The sequence below is a fragment of the Lynx rufus genome, unplaced genomic scaffold, assembly GCF_022079265.1.
Source record: "Lynx rufus isolate CCGP_SWC_20201006 ecotype Redwood Valley unplaced genomic scaffold, mLynRuf1.p SCAF_4, whole genome shotgun sequence".
Taxonomy (NCBI): domain Eukaryota; kingdom Metazoa; phylum Chordata; class Mammalia; order Carnivora; family Felidae; genus Lynx; species Lynx rufus.
The window spans coordinates 124,827,971-124,853,051 of NW_025814856.1; the positions used below are offsets into that span (position 1 = coordinate 124,827,971).

At 37.5% G+C, this 25,081-nt stretch overlaps 1 protein-coding gene across 1 annotated transcript in view; it reads left to right on the plus strand.

Moving 5' to 3' along the window:
• BBS9 (Bardet-Biedl syndrome 9) overlaps positions 1-25,081 on the plus strand; it is a 453,794-nt gene that overhangs the window by 181,858 nt on the left and 246,855 nt on the right. Inside the window, exons 11-15 of the mRNA XM_047097119.1 lie at positions 4,902-4,978; positions 8,950-9,003; positions 14,896-14,998; positions 22,468-22,572; positions 24,884-24,898. Of these exons, the coding sequence (XP_046953075.1) occupies positions 4,902-4,978; positions 8,950-9,003; positions 14,896-14,998; positions 22,468-22,572; positions 24,884-24,898 (354 nt within the window). The remainder of the gene's footprint in view (positions 1-4,901; positions 4,979-8,949; positions 9,004-14,895; positions 14,999-22,467; positions 22,573-24,883; positions 24,899-25,081) is intronic.

The following is a 25,081-nucleotide window of genomic DNA, read 5'->3' on the forward strand; positions in this document are numbered from 1 at the left end:
CGCTTAACCGACTGCGCCACCCAGGCGCCCCGCTTTAAACTCTTAAGAAAGGAACAAAGTATTTATTTGGGTAGTGGTTTCAGGACATGAGAAGAGCATTATACTCTAGGGTGGTCACTTAGTAACTTCTAATATCCCTGAAAACATTTTAGTTGCTTCTTTTAAAAGAAACCAAAGCAGTACATGAGTTACCACTTGGTTGCTAAAATGGTGGTCATTTGTAGCTTTGCGATATAATTTAGCTCTGCAGTTAATTAGCCATCTAAATGGCGTGTAGCCTGCAGTATGCTGATTTCTAATGAGTCAGAGGCTGATATTTTCAGTTTCTGGGTTTTGAACAACTCAATACTATCTTACTTTGAGATTCACAAGGGTATAATTTTATTGTAAATTAAAAGGAGAAATAAAATACCAATCTTGCAGTTTAATTGGACATGTGAAAGACATTATTTTAAGTTTTCTTCTCACAGTCAGGTAAAAGTATTTTTTTAATGAGAAAAAATATGAACTATTTTCACATAAGAAATGTTAAAACAAGTAGTTACAATAAAAGCGCAGGGCATTAAAAGCCAGTCAAAACACCAGAGCCAATCTTAATCCTGATCCAATCACTTTACTAGATTTAACTATTTTTGAGTCTGCATTACCAAGACAGATTTAGAGGAATTTAGATAATATACTTTAAAAATATGATTATTAAAGTCAAATTATTATGCCTTGGCTTCACAATGTCCTTTTAGAAGTTTTGAAAGTAAACCAGTGAAACTTAGGTCTCTTAAGTACCTCTAATTACAGAAAACCTGTTTGTTGTCTACAGCCCCCTGTCAAATGGAGAATGGTTAACATTGGATGTGTCACATTGCAATATACAATCCCCCCCCCCCATTTTTGATACTGGTGTTTTGGGGATTAATGAAATTATAAGTCTCTTTTTGTCATTTAAAAATATAATTGGAGAAGAGTGGCATATATATGAAATGTGAAATTTCCAGAGTTCATTAAATAAATTTAATGTGGCTTTTCACATTAGATTTTGTGTCTTGAGATTTTGCCCTTCCCATAAACTATGTGCTAATGATATTTTGATTAACACTCAATTGTGTAAAAGAGTTCTCAGAAAAATCCTTTACAGCTAAAAGTTTTTTTCTGTGACCATAGTGATACCCTTGAGTGAGAAGGGTTGGGCTACTTTTAAAGTTGTCATTACCTTGATCCTTCTGTGTACTTGAAATAACTGCTAATTAAGCTAGGGATGTGCCCACAGACTTGGTGTAAAGTTCATTATTTACATAACCTCAAATTTTACTTAATATTTAAAGTTTCCTGCCCCTTCTTTGCCATCATTTAGTCGTACCAAAAAAACAAAACAAAACAAAATAAAAAAGCCAACAGTAACAACAACAAAAAAACCCAAAGAGAAACTTGTAAGAAAGAGGACTTTTAAAATATACTATTTCCAGATATTGAAAACATTTAGTATTGTGTAACCTTATATAACTGTGGTATATTTGTTTATTAAAATACCTGTAATTAGGGGCACCTGGGTGGCTCAGTCGGTTAAGGGTCCAACTTCGGCTCAGGTCATGATCTCTCAGTTCATGGGTTCGAGCTCCGCGTCAGACTCTGTGTTGACAGCTCAGAGCCTGAAGTCTGCTTCGGATTCTGTGTCTCCTTCTCTCTCTGTTCCTCCCCTGCTCGTGCTCTGTCTCTGTCTCTCTCTCTTTCAAAAATAAAGGTTAAAAAGTTTTTTTAAAAAAACCTGTAATTATATAAAAGCACCAAATCATTTCATTGCAGAAGATTATGAGAAGTTAAAACTCTGAACTTTTTGATGACCTCATTATTCGTTTAAATGCCACTTATTTTAGTATAGTGACTTTAACTTGCAAAAATAAGTTCACAGTCTTGTGGATTATTTTCAGTACTTAGAGCTTTTTTATTTCTTCAAAGCAAGAGTTTCAGCAAAATTTAAAGCCAATTTAAAGAGTACATTTTGTTGTACACATGGTGTATATTATCTACTGTAATAAAAGTGTTTTTGAAGCTGATTTTATGTGTGTAACTTATATGAGGAATGTATGTTGTAAGCATGAAATTATAGTAATAATTTCTGTATGGCTCATGGGTTTTGAAGCTTTTCATACTCATTAGTGTGAATCCTGCCTAACATTTCTTTTACCAGTAGTCAACAACATCTGTCGGTAGGCACTTTCAAAGACAGAAGTTTCTTATGATTTAGCCAGTTGATCATGTTCTCTGCTGGGGTGGGTGTGAAGGAATGGGTATGGTATTGAGATAGCCTCCTACACAGTTGTGTATTCAGGAAGGGAAAGAGAACAGTAAGAACGGGGCATATAGTTTGTGTGTGTTTTTTAAGTTTTTAATGTTTGAGAGAGAGAGAGAGAGAGAGAGCTCAAGTGGAGGAGGGGCAGAGAGAGAGGGAGACACAGAATCTGAAGCTGGCTCCAGGTCCTGAGCTGTCAGCACAGAGCCAGACACAGAGCTCGAACTCAAGAACTGTGAGATCATGACATGATCCGAAGTTAGATGCTTAACCGACTGAGTCACCCAGGTGCCGCAAGAAAGGGGCATATAAATGAAAGTCTGTACCCCATTGGAAATAAGTCTAGGGTAACTAAATTGTCTTTACCATTGAGTACTAGAAGTATTTGTGCTTGGTGACCTTGTTGGGAGATGTATTGTTTAGGGCTATGTCTGGCTGCACGTAATACCATACTCAAATAAGGTGGCTTAAACAAGGCAGAGGTTTATTTCTTTCCCATGGAAAAGAAGTCCAGTGATGGGCAAACCAGGGTTGGTTTGGCAATTCCACTGTCATCAGGGACTCCAGTTCCTTCTATCCCAGGGTCATCTATTGGTCCAGGAAGGCTTCTGGAACTCCTGCCCTCACATCTGCAGCTGAGTCAGCCCCCTTAAGGATCTTTCCTGGAAGCCACACCCTGAGCAGCTTCTACTCACATCTTACTGGCCACTCCAAGCTGCAAAAGAGGCTGGGAAATACAGTGTTTCAGCTGAGCACTTTGTTGCTTAGAATAAAATTGGGCTTCCTTTAGTAAAGAATTAAAGAGTGGCTATTGGGTAGGTGGTGAACAGTCTTTTGTACTCTCTGTGTAAGGTATGGAAATTCCTACACCGAATATTGCAATACTGGTGGGAATGCCTGATGGCAGTCGTAGGCAGTTCTTCTCTTTGTGAGACAGCTGATTCCTGTGGCATCATCCAAGAACTTTCCATGTTTTTAGTCAGTCATCCTTGGTGAGTAAAGGACGTTTCCTCTCAGGGTCACAGGGTAATTTCGGCAGTTCCAGGTATTATGTGCAAATATGATTTCCAGGGAAAAGAGAGATATTTCTCCCAGGTCTCCCATTTTATTATGGGGAAATAGCTTTCCTAGAAGCCTGTGCCAGCATCCCCCATTTCTAACTTCCCTCACCTCATGTCTGCCAGGATTAAGCCCCACACTTATGCCTAAAACAACAAATGGTCCAGGGGAATGAAATCACCATGATCGGATCTGACCAATCCAGTGACTTTGAGGTGAAAGTGAATGTCTCAGCAGAATTAGGGCTATGCCACAAAGGAGGAGGAGTGGAAAGTGCATGTTAGGTGGGAGCCAGTAGTTGGTTTTATACACACACACACACACACACACACTGTTTTTAAAAAACAGACTATATTGTGTATATGTACATACATATATATATTACATATATGTTACACACATATACATGTGTGTATATATTGTTTCCTGTTTATTTAGGATCTCTGTCACTTATTCATCATATCTCATTGTGCACTGTAAATATTTTTTTAAATTGTGAAATTTTAAGTTGTGAAAAAACCATGAATATGGTGAAAATAATTCTAATCATACTAAAAGGGTAAACCCCCAGATCCTGGTTCCACTAGATTATTTAAAGGTAACCTTTATCAAGAGTGTTTGTGTATTCTTTAAAAAAAATTTCATGTTTATTTAATCGTTTTTACATGAATATGTGCATGTTAGATCCATTGTACTACATTACAATGTAATTGCTTTTTGTAATGAATAGGCACATCTTGGAGTTCTTTTCTTATCAGTGTATAAAGTTGGATAGCACTTTTACTTATACCTTTGGGCTTTGGATCATTGCACATTGTGGATAGTCCACCATTTCCCTATTAATAGAAATATAGAGATACAGGTTGTTTTTGTTTTTTTAAAGAATTTATTTTTAAATGATTTTTTAATTTTTTTTTTTTTTTTGAGAGAGAGAGACAAAGCATGAGTTGGGGAGGCACAGAGAGAGAGAGGGAGACACAGAATCCTAAACAGGTTCCGGGCTCTAAGCTGTCAGCACAGAGCCCAATGTGGGGCTTGAACTCACATACTGTGAGATGATGACCCAAGCTGAAGTTGGACGCTTAACCAACTGAGCCACCCAGGTGCCCCTGTTTTGTTTCTATTAGCTACTAGCAGCCGAGAACCTCCTTGAGAATGTCTGTGAGTATTAGATAAATGCTAAGGAGTAGAATTGTTAGGTTACAGGATATATATGTTTTACATTTTGATGGTTCTGACCAACTTACCTTCAAAAAGATTGTACTAGTTTGGCTTCTACCAGCAGTGTTAAGGAGAGGGCATTGAAATTCCCAACACTGGTTAGTCACTGGGTCACATCTTAGCTAATAACTTTGAGAAAGATAATTTCTCTTTAAAATATTATAGCCGGGGAAGAATTATCATCAGGTTTCTAATTCTGTAATGTATTAGTTTTCAACTGTGACTATGTTTGTGGGATTGCTTTTTGATAATATGATATAGAGAAACCTTTTTTTTTTTAACTATATACAACAGGTTTACTTTATGATTAAATGTTATTTTTCTTTTTAAATTACAGGTATCTGGCCCATGACTGAGAGAGAAGATGACTTGAAAGTTTCTGCCATGGTTTCTCCTAAATTTGATTCAGTGTCTGTAGGTTTATTTGCAGACTTTAAAAGGGTTTATGGTAGTGTTGGACTCTGCTGATTTGGGATCAATGTGTATTGATTCAAATTTCTGGTCCCAGATAGAAACTTTAAGGAGGATAACAACTTTTAGTCTTTATTATTTTCTGGAACAAACATTTCCAATCTCTTAGCGAGGAGTTCCTTAGGCAGGATTTTAGTCTAAAAAAGGGGGAGGAAGGGACAGAAATAGAAGAGCTTTTCTTACTCTACTCAAAAAAAATTTTTTTTTTAGTGTTTATCTATTTTTGAGGGAGAGAGACAGAGACAGAGTGCAAGCTGGGAAGGGGCAGAGAGAGAGGGAGACACAGAATTCAAAACAGCTCAGCTGTGCTGAGCTGTCAGCACAGACCCTGACACAGGGCTTGAAGTGACAAACTGTGAGATCATGACCTGAGCTGAAGTTGGACATTTAACCAACTGAGCCACCCAGGCGCCCCATTTAATCAACTTTTTAAAAAAACTTTTCAGTACCAGAATATTGAGATAATCTCAATCCAGGTGAATAATACCACACAAGAGATAATGTCCATGAAAGGCCTAGCTCAGGGTTTGCTAATGTACAGTCTGTAATACATTATAGTGGTTATGTTGGTGGTGGTGGTGGGGGGGGGGAGAGGGGTCTTTGTGTGTTAGTTTAACAGTAAACAGTTGGACCAGGAATTATTTTTCCTTATTTCTATCTGTGTGACCCAAGGCAAGGTATTTAATTTTCTTAGTCTCAATTTTTCTCATCTGTAAAATGGGAATAATAATAGAATCTACTTTGTTGAATTGTTATGCTAATTAACCCCCACAGCAGCAGCAGCAGCAGCAGCAGCAGCAGCATCATCAAATTACATTTTAGTTCTAGCATTATCATTATCATCACTACCACCACCCCACCATGCGTTCCACTAGTCTTGTCCACTGCCATATCCTTAGTGTCTGTCACATAATGAGTGCTCAGTGTATTTTGCTATATAAATGAATGGAGATGAGAAACCAGAAGCATGAAGGAGGGCCTGTCCTTTGTTGTGTTGCCCCATCTCCTTGTTTAGTTTTCTGTAAGTACTCGTTAGATTATAATTGATTAGGTCTCACTGCCTGCAGTTTGGGCAAATCTATTATCTGTGTCTAAACCAGAAGTTGATCAATTTTGGCAAGTGATCAAACTCACTGGTTTTTACTGTATTAGGAGTTCATGTCCTATAATTTTACCTAGGAAATGACTTCGATATTTAGGTATCAGAGCATAATATAGTAAGTACTTGTCCTAAGTTTTCAAAGATTAATCTTAGTATGAAGAGCCAATCCAAGCAGTGACAAAAATCACGTTAACATTGCCATAATATAGTAAGTTGGGTATACTTAAAAAAAAAAAGTACTATATATGAAAGAAACATTCACCCAGCTGAGTCACATAGTAGAGGCACTGTTTTAAACATTGGCTATTCAGCACACACCATTTCTCACTCTACCTGAAGGGTGTAGTCTAAGTGGAACATTTTTGCTTAGTTAGCTGACGAATGTACACACATTTTCTTGCCTTGGAAATGATTCCTATTTTCCTTTGGGCAACTTACATAATTTTTTCTAGGTTCCCTTAAAGCAGGCTCTTTGGTAGGAGGAATTCCCTTTCCTTTCTTTAGCAACTTTTGATCTTTGTAGGAAAAGGCCTTAGGTAATAGCACTATATTGTAATGTATATTTCCCTATTGGTAACTCAGAGTACTGTTTCCTCTTAACTAGGTGTCTCTTTCCAGTTTCATTTTCTGTGTCTTACTGTTTTTTTTTTCTTAAGAGATTCCTGAGAGTATCATGTTCATCCCATTGGAAAACACTAGCCCAACGATTTATGTGGCTATGGTGCCATGGTGTCTTTGTGTAGCTATTTCTCTTTGGCTATAATTTTTGGTTCCCAAAGGACTGCTGTCCTTGAAGTATCTGGGTGTTTAGACATGGATTGAAAAGAGCAAGAAACAGGAGAATGTTGGTTTCTCTTCTAGATCTGTGGACAGCTAAAAGTAAAACATTTCCTGGATTTTAGGTTATACTAGAGCACAAAGCTTGGCTAAATATTTTATTTTGTCATTATTATCAAAGCACACATCTAAAAAGTAATGTAATTTATAATACAATGAGGTCTTTTATAGAGGAGACAAGCATTGCTATTCTAGCTTCTGGATTGAGAAGATGGATCAGAGTTCATATATGGTTTTCTGTGGAATCATATATAAAATATGAGCCTCCCAGCTCTTTTTATAATAAGAGCAGTAGCGAGCCTGATGTGGGGTTCAAACTCATGGACTCATGAAGTCATGAACCATAAGATTATGACCTGAGCTGAAGTCAGATGCTCAATCAGCTGATCCACTGAGTCACCCTGAATCTCTCAACTGTTAATTATGCTGGTACCCATTACACTGAAGCAATCCCTGTTGCCTAGTAGTGGATTAGTTTTTCTTAGTAAAACAATTTCAAATAAGTTAACTAAAAACACAATGGATCTATTCATTGGTTGGATTAGTGATTTTATGATCTTAATTGTTCCCCACAAGTGGGTATTATTAGAAAATGTTACCCCTTGTTCTTATTCTGTTATCGAGTGAGCATTTTTTCCTCTCAATCTAGAACTCTAATATATAAATTATAACTTATAAGGAAATGTTTGCTTCATTATATTATGCTCTGAATTATTTAAAAGGTAGGATCAAGTAACCCAGGCTGATGCTGAAAGAGTGACCTAGTTTATGATATGAGCTCATAAACAAATAGATTTATTTTCTAGGTGTAAGGCTGCTGAAGCTTTATATCATTAGTTATATGTCTTACATATGATTAGTATTTTTTAATTTTTTTAATGTTTATTTTTGAGAGAGAGACAGAGTATGATCAGGGGAAGACCAGAGAGAGAGGGAGACACAGAATCCATAGCAGGCTCCAGGCTCCCCACTGTCAGCACAGAGCCTGATGCAGGGCTCAAACCCATGAACCGTGAGATTATGACCTGAGCCAAAGTCGGACGCTTACAGGACTGAGCCACCCAGGTGCCCCACGTATTAATCAGAATAAAACATACCTTTGGCAAGTTGAAAATACAAGGACCGGGGCACCTGGGTGGCTCAGTCGGTTAAGTGTCCGACTTCAGCTCAGGTCATGATCTCACGGCTCGTGAGTTCGAGCCCCGCGTCGGGCTCTGTGCTGACGGCTCAGAGCCTGGAGCCTGTTTCAGATTCTGTGTCTCCCTCTCTCTCTCTGACCCTCCCCTGTTCATGCTCTGTCTCTTTCTGTCTCAAAAGTAAATAAACGTTAAAAAAAAATTAAAAAGAAAATTCAAGGACCTAAAAAGAATGGCATAATGCTTATCTGTGAAATACAAGGAACCCTTCTGCATAATATAAAGAATGAATTAATAGAATTAGTTTCAACATTTAAGTAAATTTGGCAAGAGAGTGGTTTGACAAAAATACTATTGACAAAATATGTGACCTTCTCTTTCCTTTTTTGGAAAAGGTTTTTATCAGTTCATTACTTTGCAGTTGAAGGCATTCAAAAAGCCACATTGACCCTTTTAGTCTGCCATTAGAGTGATAAATCCTTTATTGTTCCCTATTTTTTTTTTTAAATTTTTTTTTTCAACGTTTATTTATTTTTGACAGAGAGAGACAGAGCATGAACGGGGGAGGGGCAGAGAGAGAGGGAGACACAGAATCAGAAACAGGCTCCAGGCTCTGAGCCATCAGCCCAGAGCCTGACGCGGGGCTCGAACTCCCGGACCGCGAGATCGTGACCTGGCTGAAGTCGGACGCTTAACCGACTGCGCCACCCAGGCGCCCCTATTGTTCCCTATTTTGATGGTGGGAAGTATATATTGCACCCATTGTGTTTACTCATTGACGGACGTGTTAATTTGAATCCATTCTTTCCTCTCTTCTTTTCTCAATTCTGTGTTTACAGCAAGCTGCTGATGTTGAAGTGGGAACTGACCTTGTCCCTTCAGTCACAGTGAAGGTATTGTGCCATGATTCTAGACTATAATGTGCAAACAATGTTACACATTTCATCACATCTGTCAATGTTGTCACTCTATAAGTAGCTTTTGGAAATGTAAAACAAGCACTTGAAATTTGTACATTTCCCTTAGCTTTGGGTAGCAAAGATAACCTTTATTGTTTCCGATGAATATAAAACTGACAATTGTATTCATAGTAGTGTTATGTAATATTAATAATTCTTATGACTTATGCTTACTATTACATTTAAATGATGCAGGGCCTTTTTTCTGGAAACAAAATTAACATTTTGAATATGTTAAAGGACTTGTGTCATGTGCCTACCATTTATGATAGACCAACCAGTTGATTGCATCATTATATATATTTTGGGGGATTACATGAATGCTAATATCTTTCTTGTATGTGTAATTATGTGTGTGTTTGAGAAGAATTTCCAGTCATCTACCTGGCATAGCATTAGCTTTAAATGGATGTATTTATAGCAAGAAAATATTAAATGAAGAAGCCACAAAGTAGGGTAGTGACAAATTGATAGTACTAAAAAAATAGAATATGAAGGATGTGGTTTTGGTTAAAATTTTTAGTCCTGTCGTTGTAGAATTTTAGAACTAGAACTCAAATGTAGAACCCTCTTAAGGCATTTAGATTAAAGTGTGGTAATCAGTCAGCACATTATTAAGCTGAAAATATTTATCACTGCCCAGACGTTGGAGCCAGGAAAAGTTGTGGATCTTGGCGATTTGCTTAGTCAAAACTTGGACGGGGCTTTATATTTTCTTAGATTATGGGTTGCTGTCCTTGGAGGAGCTTGACAGGGCACCAGGCTTTACCAATTGTGTTCGCTTACACTGGACCCAGCGGGTGGCCCAAGTGTGGGGATCTTTGGTAGAAGTTGAAGGGAGCCCAATCTTGTAACAGTTTCCTAAGCTAATTTTTTTGGATTCTTGCCACTGGAAACAAGGGTGGTCTTTCCCCAGTTCTCCCTCCCCCGTATCCAATCAAAGCCTCTATCTCATTAATACTTTTGAGTCTGGAAAAGTATTAGTGGCAAGAAATCAAACACTTAAGAAAAAAAAAAAAAAAACCCTGCAGAGTTCCAGGAATGATCTATAGACTTTTGTGTAGAGAAACTTCTTTTATATCTTTCTACTGATACTGTTCATACACACACATAATAATTTAGGAACACACTATAAATCGCAAAAAGAAATCTTGTACTTAAATCAGATGATGTTGCTCATGCTAATTCCACCCCCCTCCCCCCCCCCCCCCCCCCCCGCCCAACTACTAGTTATTGCTATAAGTAAATACACCTTTCTCTCCCATGCAGTTCTTAGGCTTTAATGTGTAATAATAGCCATCTTAAAATGATGGTATGACACCACTGGAAAATTCTCCTTCGTTAGTGGAAGTTAAACTGTATTTGAGAATGACTAAGTCTCCACTCTTTTCCTTATTGCCATTATAAGAGTATGAGAAAGAACATAACACATGAGGATTGCATAAAATCAGCTGGGCTTATACAGCAGACACAATGACTTCCTGATTCTGTCTGACAGTTTCTATACAAATTTTGCTATAAATCTCTCCTTATAGCCTTTTATAACAACAGCAGCCAAGATATATAACCATGCAAGTTTCCATCATAATAAATCCTGTTAATTGAGAAAATTTTTCCATCCGTTCCAAGTGAATGAAGATGTGGCTACCTTGAGTATGTGTGCATGATGCGTAACCGTCTATTCCAGGCAACTAAGGCAGAGTGGTTGCTCATACCTGGCCTTTGGAGCCATATTTATATATCTAGGATAAATATTTGTTATTGTATTTCCTAAGGATGATATTTCATTTTGTTAGAATCAGAAAACAACATGGAAAATTCTTGTATTAATGTTTTATATTTTCTCCTTGATATTCTGTAATTATTTTTCTCTTAAAATATGAGGTTTATGATCTAGCCAAGCCTTTAACTCTCTTTTTTTTTTTTTTTTGGCTCAAACACAGGTCTTCTTTGTTCCTCTAGGTGTTTTTTTTTTTTTTTTTTTTTTTTTTGTTACACATCTCCTTGATTCACATTTGAAAGTGCCTAGCCCATTGTTGGGATTTAATAAATCTGTGCATTAGAGATATCATGATCTTGCTAACAATGTAAAATTGTGTGATCATTGTCTAAGTCCACATTGTTATGCCAGGTAGAGTCAGAATGTCTGTTTTCTTACAAGTGGCTTATTACTACTTTAAGGATTTTTTATTTTCACTTTTAAAACTAAGCTCTTATGATACATTCCTGGTGATGGTTTTCAACTCTCTTGCACATATTGGCTTGTTGATCTTGGGCATGTTATTTCTGAACCTCATTTTTTAATTTTATTACTTTAATTTTCTAAAAGTTTATTTTAGAGAGAGAGAGTGTAGGGGAGAGGAGCAGCAGAAATGAGAGAGAGAGAATCTTAAGCAGGCTCCATGCTTAGCTCAGAGCCTGATGTGGAGCTCAATCCCATGACCCTGGGATCATGACCTGAGCTGAAATCAAGCGTGGGGTGCCCAATCGACTGAGCCACCCAGGTGCCCCTCAGAACCTCTGTTTCAAAAATTTGTTTTTAACATTTATTTATTATTGAGAAACAGAGCGAGACAGAGCATGAGCATGGGAGGGGCAGAGAGAGGGGGAGACACAGAATCAGAAGCAGGTTCCAGGCTCTGAGCTGTTACCACAGAGCCCGACGCTGGGCTCTAACTCACAAACCGCGAGATCATGACCTGAGCTGAAATTGGACGCTTAACCGACTGAGCCAACCAGGCGCCCCTGAACCTCTGTTTTTAAACTGTAAAATGGGATTACTTTGTTATTTGCAGTTATTTTGAGGCTTAACCACGGTTGAGTAAGAGCATGTGCTCTGGATTCTGGCAGACAGAAGATAAATTCTTAATCAGAGTGGCCTTGGGCAAATTATTTAGTCTCTCTGAGACAAAGTTTTCTCTATTTCAGAATGTTGTGAAAATTAAATGAGATAATGCACATAAATAATTTATTAGCATGGTTCCATGAATATAGAGAGCTGCTACTGGTTATCATTAATATTATTAATTTTATTTTAAAATATATGTATAGACTTGCATGGTATTATTATTAATAGTGAAATAGTTGTATCCTACTTATGTAGTAGACTTAGCTATTTGGAGGAATGTTGTCTGTGGTGCTTGTGTAGTTTCTTCTTCCCATAATTACCATCAAGATTTTACTATGTTATGTTGTTTATAATGCTCAGACATCATGAAGGAAGCTTTGCTTTGTGGTATGCAGATTCCCTTCATTCATTCCCAGAGCTTGTAAAGTAAAAATTGAGGATTCATGGTTCATTTGCTATTGAACAAATGGCAAATTGTATTTATTTGCATCAAGAGTTATCCTTTAAAAATTTCACTTTGCAAGTCAACATTTTTGTGTTTAACTTATTTTTTAAGTTGTACAGAATACCCACATCATTTAAAGTGAATACGAGATGGTTATTGAATCTAATTGTATGTATATAATATTTATGGCCCAGTTAGATATTCCTGTATATTGTTTCCTTCTCTATAGTATGTGTGTGTATGTATACATTATATATGTATATATATGCAAAATATATATTAAGGAATAAGTGATACATGCCTTTTACTTAAGAGAAATTTGAAAACTACTTTTTTTCTTTTAATTTTTATTTATTTTTGAGAGAGAGAGACAGAGCATTAGCAGTAAAGGGGCAGAGAAAGAGGGAGACACAGAATCCGAAGCAGGCTCCAGGCTCTGAGCTCTCAACACAGAGCCTGATGTGGAGCTTGAACTCACAAATTGTGAGATCATGACCTGAGCTGAAGTCAGACGCCCAACTGACTGAGCTACCCAGGTGCCCCTGAAAACTGCTTTTCTTAAAAATAAATATATCCTTGCTTTATATGAATTAATCATGAAATGTATCTGTCTCATATATTAGAGTTCAATAACTAGACTGAAAACTCCTCCACAGCAAAAGCTCTATAGAAGTATGATTCTTAATTCTGGTAGTACATGGTTATCATCTGGGTAGCCAAAAACAAAATACCAATACCCAGGTCTACCTCCCCCCCCCCGCCCCCCACAGAGATCTTGACTCAGTTGGTATACGAGCCCTACCTGTGCAGTTGACTATGATAAGTCTGCTTTGTAAACTATGTGGATGAATTCATCTAAATGAGACTGTTCAAAGACTGGGACTTTAAGGAGACAAAATCCAAAGAGAGAATATGCCCAGTGGAAGTCAGATCTTTAAGCTTTTTCTTTGATAGCCTCAAAAAGATGCCCCTTAGTGCTGTGGCCCAGTAAAAATCCGTGGGCCTGATGTTTTCTGCTGATGCTTCTCCTCCGGGGCAGTGAGAGAAGCCCTGGCCTTCTGTACCCATGCCCGTCCTGTTTCCCAGTCACACTGTTACCCCAGAGTTCTTAGCTTTTGGTTCTAATTTCAGTGGGAGGGTTTTCTTAGCATCACCATATAAGAGCACCAGTTTAGAATTGCAGCCAGCTGAGATGTGCAGCAGTCAATATTGCCATTCTTTGATATTTTCTAGAATTAGTTATGTCATGTATTTTTGTGTTAAGCCATGGAATAAAGTGTGGTGCTTTGATATGTATCTAGACTAGTAAATATCCACTTAGCAAGGAAATCATTAGAGAATAATTAATTTATGTAAAAGGTGGTTTACTGATACTAGATAAATCAGTTGCCACATCTATATATGAAAAGAAGAATGAACACCAAATATTTCATGATGTAATTATTTACCAACCACAGGGCAGATTTTTCCTTTGATTTTGCTAGAACATTTTTAATAGCTTTATTGAGATATAATTCACATAGCATACCATATACTTATTTAAATTCAGTGATTTTTACTGTATTTGCAGAGTTGTGGAACCATCACCACAATTTAATTTTAGAACATTTTCGTCCCTCCTGAAAGTAACCTCATACCCATTAGCTGTCACTTCCTGTTCCTTTTCCCTGTCCCATCCTCCAGCCCTCCTCTACTTCCATCCCTCAGCGACTTCTAATCTATTTTCTGTCTCTATTGATTTGCCTATCCTGGACATTTCATATAAATGGGATCCTACAATATGTGGTTCTTTGGGACTAGCCTCTACCCCTTAGCATAACGTTTTAAAGGTATACCCATATTGTAGTATGTGCCAGTACCTTATTTCTTTTGATTACTGAATGCCGTTTCATTGTAAGGTACCATAGTTTGTTTATTCATTCATCAGTTGATGGATATTTGGGTTGTTTCTATTTTGGCTGTTGTGAAGAATGCTGCTGTGAAACTTATGTACGAGTTTTTGGGTGGGCATATGTTTTCATTTCTCTTGGCATGGAATTGTGAGGTTGTATGGTAAATTTATGCTTAATTTTTTAAGAAACTGTTGTTAAATTATTTTCTTGTGTGGCTATACCATTTTACATTCCCATCAGCCATATACGAAGCTTCTAGTTTCCTCATATTCTTGCTAACACTTATTTTTGTCTGTTATTTTGATTATAGCATTTTAGTAGATGTGTAGTAGTATCTCATTGTAGATTTAATTTGTATTTCGTTGTGATTAACAATATTGAGCAGTTTTTCATGTACTTGTTTGGCTATTTCTATTTCTTTGGAGAAAAGTCTGTTCAACTTCTTTGTCCAGTTTCTAGTGGGTGGAATCCACCACTTCTCTACTTACCAGTAACTACTACTTACGTTGTGTTTTAAAAGACTACTCATTTTTTTCAGATGTTTCCTAATTATTTGCTAGTGATTTTTTTACATATTTGTGCTATCCTATCAATTTGGATAAAATTTAATTTTTTATTAATAACAATTTCTATTTCCTTAGGTTACATTGCAGAATCGACTGGCTTTGCAAAAAGCCAAATTATCAGTTTATGTGCAACCACCTTTAGTATTGACTTGTGATCAGTTCACCTTTGAATTTATGGGTAAGTGTTCTGTTTTGGCTTAAAATATATCGTGGTGTGATGTTTTCTATTAATTAAAATTTTTTTGTTAGTATGTTTATTTGATGGCTATATTTTTTGTCTGAATAGTGAGACTGGTATCTTTCTAAAAAGATTTCAGTGATTGTGTTGTTTTGCTTCTGTTTTCCCTCCAAACATCGAGCGTGAATGATACTTTTTAAAAAATAGCAACATTCAATGAATGGTTGTTGAGCTGAAGTAATTACAGATTTTCAAGTGCTTTCCTCAACTAGATGGGCCTGTAATTGTACTTAAATGCTGTAATTTGGAAGGCTTTCTTTATTGGTGTTTGTCTAGTCAGCTGTTTATTGAATCAGTAATGTTTGAAGAAAGGACATTGGCTTCGGAGTCTGGTCTGAATTTGAATCATGGCTCTTACATGTACCCGATGTGTAACCTTTGGCAAACTACTTGAGTAATTACTCCGAGCCTCAGTTTCTTTTAATCTGCAGAAAGGGGATATTGATATCTGTCTTGCAGGGCATTTTTGAGGTTTAGTTAGAAAATGAATCTATGGATACTAGGAAGATGGCGGCGTAGGAGGACGCTGGGCTCACCGCGCGTCCTGCTGATCACTTAGATTCCACCTACACCTGCCTAAATAACCCAGAAAACCGCCAGAGGATTAGCAGAACAGAGTCACCGGACCCAAGTGCAGACGAGAGGCCCACGGAAGAGGGTAGGAAGGGCGGCGAGGCGGTGCGCGCTCCACGGACTGGCGGGAGGGAGCCGGGGCGGAGGGGCGGCTCGCCGGCCAAGCAGAGCCCCCGAGTCCGGCTTGCAAAAGCGGAGGGGCCTGACGGACTGTGTTCCGACAGCAAGCGCGACTTAGCGTCTGGGAGGTCATAAGTTAACAGCTCTGCTCAGAAAGCGGGAAGGCTGGAGGACAAAGGGAGGGTGAGCTGCGGAGCCCCCGGACGACAGAGCTCAGTTTGGCGGGGAACAAAGGCGCTCTCCAGCGCCATCTCCCCCGCCCATCCCCCAGCCAAAATCCCAAAGGGAACCGGCTCCGGCCAGGGAAATTGCTCGCTCCGCGCCAACACCCAACTCTGTGCTTCTGCGGAGCCAAACCTCCGGCAGCGATCTGACTCCCTCCGGCTGCACAGGGCCCCTCCTGAAGTGGATCACCTAAGGAGAAGCGAGCTAAGCCTGCCCCCCCTGCCGCCGTGCACCTTGCCTTCCCACCCCAGCTAATACGCCAGATCCCCAGCATCACAAGCCTGGCAGTGTGCAAGTAGCCCAGACGGGCCACGCCACCCCACAGTGAATCCCGCCCCTAGGAGAGGGGAAGAGAAGGCACACACCAGTCTGACTGTGGCCCCAGCGGTGGGCTGGGGGCAGACATCAGGTCGGACTGCGGCCCCGCCCACCAACTCCAGTTATACACCACAGCACAGGGGAAGTGCCCTGCAGGCCCTCAACACACCAGGGACTATCCAAAATGACCAAGCGGAAGAATTCCCCCCAGAAGAATCTCCAGGAAATAACAACAGCTAATGAGCTGATCAAAAAGGATTTAAATAATATAACAGAAAGTGAATTTAGAATAATAGTCATAAAATTAATCGCTGGGCTGGAAAACAGCATACAGGACAGCAGAGAATCTCTTGCTACAGACATCAGGGGACTAATGAACAGTCACGAGGAGCTGAAAAACGCTTTAAAGGAAATGGAAAACAAAATGCAAACCACCACAGCTCGGATGGAAGAGGCAGAGGAGAGAATAGGTGAACTAGAAGATAAAGTTATGGAAAAAGAGGAAGCTGAGAAAAAGAGAGATAAAAAAATCCAGGAGTATGAGGGGAAAATTAGAGAACTAAGTGATACACTAAAAAGAAATAATTTACGCATAATTGGTATCCCAGAGGAGGAAGAGAGAGGGAAAGGTGCTGAAGGGGTACTTGAAGAAATAATAGCTGAGAACTTCCCTGAACTGGGGAAGGAAAAAGGCATTGAAATCCAAGAGGCACAGAGAACTCCCTTCAGACGTAACTTGAATCGATCTTCTGCACGACATATCATAGTGAAACTGGCAAAATACAAGGATAAAGAGAAAATTCTGAAAGCAGCAAGGGGTAAACGTGCCCTCACATATAAAGGGAGACCTATAAGACTCGTGACTGATCTCTCTTTTGAAACTTGGCAGGCCAGAAAGAATTGGCACGAGATTTTCAGGGTGCTAGACAGCAAAAATATGCAGCCAAGAATCCTTTATCCAGCAAGTCTGTCATTTAGAATAGAAGGAGAGATAAAGGTCTTCCCAAACAAACAAAAACTGAAGGAATTTGTCACCACTAAACCAGCCCTACAAGAGATCCTAAGGGGGACCCTGTGAGACAAAGTACCAGAGACATCACTACAAGCATAAAACATACAGACATCACAATGACTCTAAACCCGTATCTTTCTATAATAACACTGAATGTAAATGGATTAAATGCGCCAACCAAAAGACATAGGGTATCAGAATGGATAAAAAAACAAGACCCATCTATTTGCTGTCTACAAGAGACTCATTTTAGACCTGAGGACACCTTTAGATTGAGAGTGAGGGGATGGAGAACTATTTATCATGCTACTGGAAGCCAGAAGAAAGCTGGAGTAGCCATACTTATATCAGACAAACTAGACTTTAAATTAAAGGCTGTAACAAGAGATGAAGAAGGACATTATATAATAGTTACAGGGTCTATCCATCAGGAAGAGCTAACAATTATAAATGTCTATGCGCCGAATACCGGAGCCCCCAAATATATAAAACAATTACTCATAAACATAAGCAACCTTATTGATAAGAATGTGGTAATTGCTGGGGACTTTAACACCCCACTTACAGAAATGGATAGATCATCTAGACACACGGTCAATAAAGAAACAAGGGCCCTGAATGAGACACTGGATCAGATGGACTTGACAGATATATTTAGAACTCTGCATCCCAAAGCAACAGAATATACTTTCTTCTCGAGTGCACATGGAACATTCTCCAAGATAGATCATATACTGGGTCACAAATCAGCCCTTCATAAGTTTACAAGAATTGAAATTATACCATGCATACTTTCAGACCACAATGCTATGAAGCTTGAAGTCAACCACAGGAAAAAGTCTGGAAAACCTCCAAAAGCATGGAGGTTAAAGAACACCCTACTCACGAATGAGTGGGTCAACCAGGCAATTAGAGAAGAAATCAAAAAATATATGGAAACAAACGAAAATGAAAATACAACAATCCAAACGCTTTGGGACGCAGCGAAGGCAGTCCTGAGAGGAAAATACATCGCAATCCAGGCCTATCTCAAGAAACAAGAAAAATCCCAAATACAAAATCTAACAGCACACCTAAAGGAAATAGAAGCAGAACAGCAAAGGCAGCCTAAACCCAGCAGAAGAAGAGAAATAATAAAGATCAGAGCAGAAATAAACAATATAGAATCTAAAAAAACTGTAGAGCAGATCAACGAAACCAAGAGTTGGTTTTTTGAAAAAATAAACAAAATTGACAAACCTCTAGCCAGGCTTCTCAAAAAGAAAAGGGAGATGACCCAAATAGATAAAATCATGAATGAAAATGGAATTATTACAACCAATCCCTCAGAGATACAAACAATTATCAGGGAATACTATGAAAAATTATATGCCAACAAATTGGACAACCTGGAAGAAATGGACAAATTCCTGAACACCCACACTCTTCCAAAACTCAATCAGGAGGAAATAGAAAGCTTGAACAGACCCATAACCAGCGAAGAAATTGAATCGGTTATCAAAAATCTCCCAACAAATAAGAGTCCAGGACCAGATGGCTTCCCAGGGGAGTTCTACCAGACGTTTAAAGCAGAGATAATACCTATCCTTCTCAAGCTATTCCAAGAAATAGAAAGGGAAGGAAAACTTCCAGACTCATTCTATGAAGCCAGTATTACTTTGATTCCTAAACCAGACAGAGACCCAGTAAAAAAAGAGAACTACAGGCCAATATCCCTGATGAATATGGATGCCAAAATTCTCAATAAGATACTAGCAAATCGAATTCAACAGCATATAAAAAGAATTATTCACCATGATCAAGTGGGATTCATTCCTGGGATGCAGGGCTGGTTCAACATTCGCAAATCAATCAACGTGATACATCACATTAACAAAAAAAAAGAGAAGAACCATATGATCCTGTCAATCGATGCAGAAAAGGCCTTTGATAAAATCCAGCACCCTTTCTTAATAAAAACCCTTGAGAAAGTCGGGATAGAAGGAACATACTTAAAGATCATAAAAGCCATTTATGAAAAGCCCACAGCTAACATCATCCTCAACGGGGAAAAACTGAGAGCTTTTTCCCTGAGATCAGGAACACGACAGGGATGCCCACTCTCACCGTTGTTATTTAACATAGTGCTGGAAGTTCTAGCATCAGCAATCAGACAACAAAAGGAAATCAAAGGCATCAAAATTGGCAAAGATGAAGTCAAGCTTTCGCTTTTTGCAGATGACATGATATTATACATGGAAAATCCGATAGACTCCACCAAAAGTCTGCTAGAACTGATACATGAATTCAGCAAAGTTGCAGGATACAAAATCAATGTACAGAAATCAGTTGCATTCTTATACACTAACAATGAAGCAACAGAAAGACAAATAAAGAAACTGATCCCATTCACAATTGCACCAAAAAGCATAAAATACCTAGGAATAAATCTAACCAAAGATGTAAAGGATCTGTATGCTGAAAACTATAGAAAGCTTATGAAGGTAATTGAAGAAGATTTAAAGAAATGGAAAGACATTCCCTGCTCATGGATTGGAAAAATAAATATTGTCAAAATGTCAATACTACCCAAAGCTATCTACACATTCAATGCAATCCCAATCAAAATTGCACCAGCATTCTTCTCGAAACTAGAACAAGCAATCCTAAAATTCATATGGAACCACAAAAGGCCCCGAATAGCCAAAGGAATTTTGAAGAAGAAGACCAAAGCAGGAGGCATCACAATCCCAGACTTCAGCCTCTACTACAAAGCTGTCATCATCAAGACAGCATGGTATTGGCACAAAAACAGACACACAGACCAATGGAATAGAATAGAAACCCCAGAACTAGACCCACAAACATATGGCCAACTCATCTTTGACAAAGCAGGAAAGAACATCCAATGGAAAAAAGACAGCCTCTTTAACAAATGGTGCTGGGAGAACTGGACAGCAACATGCAGAAGGTTGAAACTAGACCACTTTCTCACACCATTTGCAAAAATAAACTCAAAATGGATAAAGGACCTAAATGTGAGACAGGAAACCATCAGAACCTTAGAGGAGAAAGCAGGAAAAGACCTCTCTGACCTCAGCCGTAGCAATCTCTTACTCGACACATCCCCAAAGGCAAGGGAATTAAAAGCAAAAGTGAATTACTGGGACCTTATGAAGATAAAAAGCTTCTGCACAGCAAAGGAAACAACCAACAAAACTAAAAGACAACCAACGGAATGGGAAAAGATATTTGCAAATGACATATCGGACAAAGGGCTAGTATCTAAAATCTATAAAGAGCTCACCAAACTCCACACCCGAAAAACAAATAACCCAGTGAAGAAATGGGCAGAAAACATGAATAGACACTTCTCTAAAGAAGACATCCAGATGGCCAACAGGCACATGAAAAGATGTTCAGCGTCGCTCCTTATCAGGGAAATACAAATCAAAACCACACTCAGGTATCACCTCACGCCAGTCAGAGTGGCCAAAATGAACAAATCAGGAGACTATAGATGCTGGAGAGGATGTGGAGAAACGGGAACCCTCTTGCACTGTTGGTGGGAATGCAAATTGGTGCAGCCGCTCTGGAAAGCAGTGTGGAGGTTCCTCAGAAAATTAAAAATAGACCTACCCTATGACCCAGCAATAGCACTGCTAGGAATTTATCCAAGGGATACAGGAGTACTGATGCATAGGGGCACTTGTACCCCAATGTTCATAGCAGCACTCTCAACAATAGCCAAATTATGGAAAGAGCCTAAATGTCCATCAACTGATGAATGGATAAAGAAATTGTGGTTTATATACACAATGGAATACTACGTGGCAATGAGAAAAAATGAAATATGGCCTTTTGTAGCAACGTGGATGGAACTGGAGAGTGTGATGCTAAGTGAAATAAGCCATACAGAGAAAGACAGATACCATATGGTTTCACTCTTATGTGGATCCTGAGAAACTCAACAGGAACCCATGGGGGAGGGGAAGGGAGAAAAAAAAAAAAAAAAAGACGTTAGAGTGGGAGAGAGCCAAAGCATAAGAGACTGTTAAAAACTGAGAACAAACTGAGGGTTGATGGGGGGTGGGAGGGAGGGGCGGGTGGGTGATGGGTATTGAGGAGGGCACCTTTTGGGATGAGCACTGGGTGTTGTATGGAAACCAATTTGTCAATAAACTTCATAAAAAAAAAAAATAAATTAAAAAAAAAAAAAATGAATCTATGTAAGATATCTGTAATAATGCCTAAAATAGTAGACTGGTCATAAATGGCAACTCTTAGTAAGATTTCTTTGCACAGTATGTCTCAGGCCCTACGATTTATATCCAAGTTGTCATTAGTCCTATTAAAAAGATTTATGATTTATCTTTCTAATCTTTTTCTTTCTTCATTTACTGCTGCTGATCCTATATTGTATTCATGAAATCAAGAACATATTTCTCTCTTTTGCTTTTGTATAACCAACCCTTACTTGAATGCCTGGCATATACGGGGAACTTAATAAATATTAACCAAATCGCTGAATGAATGGATGAATGGTTGATATAATCTTATAGGTGATATCCAATCATTGGATTCAAACTTTATTTTCTAATTTTTTTCAGAATACTTCCAATTTGTCTTTCTAAAACATATTCTGAACAATTTAGTTTTTCAATTAAAAACGTCTTAAGTCTGTCTAACACAGGTTGGAGGTCAAATACATGGATATAGAAGGCTATGCACAATCTGCAAAGTCGCTACAGTTATAGTTACATCCATACGGAGTCCCCCCTTCCATTTCTCCCTGTAGTTTGTATTCTAGCCATGATAAAGTATACAATTCCCCATTCCCAAATTCTCTTACCTTTTTGTGTACCTTTTTCTCTGATCATGCTGCCTATTCATCTGAATAAAGAGAAGCAAAACTTCGTTGTTTTGGACTCAGTTACCAGTATATATTAGCTATATGACCTTGGACAAGGTTTTTAATCTCTCTATAGCCAGGTTCCTCATGCACAAAAGTTGGGGACAATAATAGTACACATATTACTGGGTTGTTGTGAGGATTAAATGACTTAATCCATGTGAAGTGCTTAGGAGAATAGCTGGCATACAATGTAAGCATGATTTTAACTGTTGTTAATAATAATTGTCCAAAATTTTGTAACTTCTATTACTTTTAAATTTCTTATAGCGCCAGAGATGAGCAGAACAGTAGCCTTTTCTGTTTATCTGAAAGGGAGTTATACACCGTCTGAATTGGAAGGAAATGCTGTTGTTTCTTATTCCAGACCATCAGGTAAATATACAGTTGTTTACATATTTAAGCCTAATCACTCCTTTTAAATTGGAGTTATGAGTTAAATGTTTAAGTGTTTTTCTTTCAAGTTTATTTATTTATTTTGAGAGAGACAAAGACAGCACAAATGAGGGTGAGGCAGACAGAAGGAGAGAGAGAGAGAGAGAGAGAATCCCAAGCAGTCTCTACAGTGCCAATGCTGAGCCCGATGTGGACCTCAAACTCAGGAAACCATGAGATCATGACCTAAGCTAAAACCGAGAGCTGGACATTTAACTGACTGAGCCACCTAGGCACTCTTAAATGTTTAAGTGTTTAAGATTAGAAAACACATTGTAGTATATTACTAAATGGAAAAATATTCTTTCCTAGTGTTAAATAAAATTGTCCAGATTACCTCTGTGTCATGAATTATTAGAGAGAAGTCTGTTTAGCTGATTTACACATATAATGTTTGATGCTGTCTTCTGAATTAATAGCAAATATGATATATTTTTATTCACACTAAAAGAATGATATTAGACCTCACTTATTAAACCAAGGAGAAAAGCCTAGTCTGAATTGGTGAAAAAGAGTATTATGGATTGATAAATCAGTATTCATAGACTGACACTGTTTTAATGACTAAATAAAACTCTTTAGTATCTTACATATTAATATATTTAAGAACAGATTAACTAAAATTTGATCTGCATATTTTCAAGGAATTCTTTTTAAATTAAAAAAAGTTACCTTTAGTCCAGTTGAGATTCAGTTATTGTAAATTTTAACTTCATTGGGTCAAATTTTATAGTTTGTATTTTTCCCTGTATAGTGAAACATTTTGACAATACGTTTATTGGTAGAATACAAATAATTAGTCATTGCTTTTTTTTTTTGTCATTGCTTTTTTAACAATGTTTTAATATAGAATAACTGATAATAGGGTACTTAAGAAATGTTGCATTTTTTAAAACAATTTCTATACAGTTTTTTAGTTCTGAAGTTTTAGAGATGACTTAATTATCTTTTTCTCCTCTCTTGTTGTCCACTTTGCTTCTTTAGCAATGCTTTTTAATAATTGTAGTTTTAATTTTGTCTAAGTAAATTTTCTGGCTTATGCCTTGACAACTGTATACTCTGAGATGATTTTATAACTTTAATACATGTTTTCAAAGTCTTTCTTCTGTTTTGTCAGTTATTTTGCTTTAAGTTAAAAAAGTTCATTTTAAGGCAGAATTGTCCTCTTTCTTTTTTTACCTATATTTTCAAAATTTGGGGTTATGTAAATATTTTCTGTTTAAATGGCTTTGAGAAAGCTGACTTCAGAAAGAAATGCAAAACTTCCGTAAAGGATCAAAGAGTGATAGACTTTTTAGTTGGAAATTTCTGAAAAGAACACTGAAAATTTTAATGTTATCTTAATTTTGATTTATGAAATAAAAATAAATATTTGGCTAAAATCTCTAGATCATTTATCATTAATTGAGTGTGTCAATGGTGATAGGCATTTGTATATATTTTTATCCCTGTTACACTTGAAATACGCAGTTGTAGAGACCGTCGGTAGCTTAATTAAACTAAGTATTTCATTTCCAAGGAAAATTAGTGACACCGGTTGAAAATAAATTTAAAATAGAGAAATGGGTTACATAGCAAGTTTTCAAAATTCTTTAAAAATACATGATAAAGTTGTAAAATTAGCCTGTGAACTTATGGTTGTACATGCTATTTTTTAACTATTATGCTTTTCTATAGACGGAATGTAAGAGATTATAAATTATTGCTAAACCGAAAAGCATAGAATTAATTAGTTGAAAGTTAATTAGAAATTAAAATTTTAAAAAAGTCTATAAAAGTGAGAGAATACCAAGATAAGCCTAAAACAAAAAGACATTAGTCCATAGTAGTGTCTACTGACTGAAATAATATAAGCAAGAGTAACTGGAAATATTACGTATTTGGCCTTGTACTCAAAAATTTTCCCAATTCATTTAATCCTCTTGATGTCATTTACAAAGCAGTCTGGTTTTCTCTTGGTCTATATCATATAACTTACCTCCTTTTTTTTGGGTGGGGGGCATATTTACACTGGAGTAATACACTCTCGTGGACTCCTGAAACTGGATGTATAAATATATGTTAGATTTCACTTATTCATGTTGTACTCTTCAGTTGTGAATTGACTGACTTTTATTGGGGGGCCATTAAATCATCTGAGAGAATCTTCAACATTTTAATTTATATTTTTAAGCAGATGTTTATTAAATACACAAATAATTTGTTGCATTCTTTCTTCCTTACACCTTTTTGCATTGCCTCTGATGGATAGATATAAATCCTGATGGTAAGTGAAAAGATAATTGAGAACAAAATGAATTTCAGAATTAAAGTTTGGTTGGTAAATTGAATTGGTATTGTACTCTTTTTATAGACTCTTATTCTGACAATAGAATACTCTTTAGGATGATTCAATGCCGTCATCTGGCTATGGAGAGGATCATAAATGTTTCCTCTCATAGAGATTTGT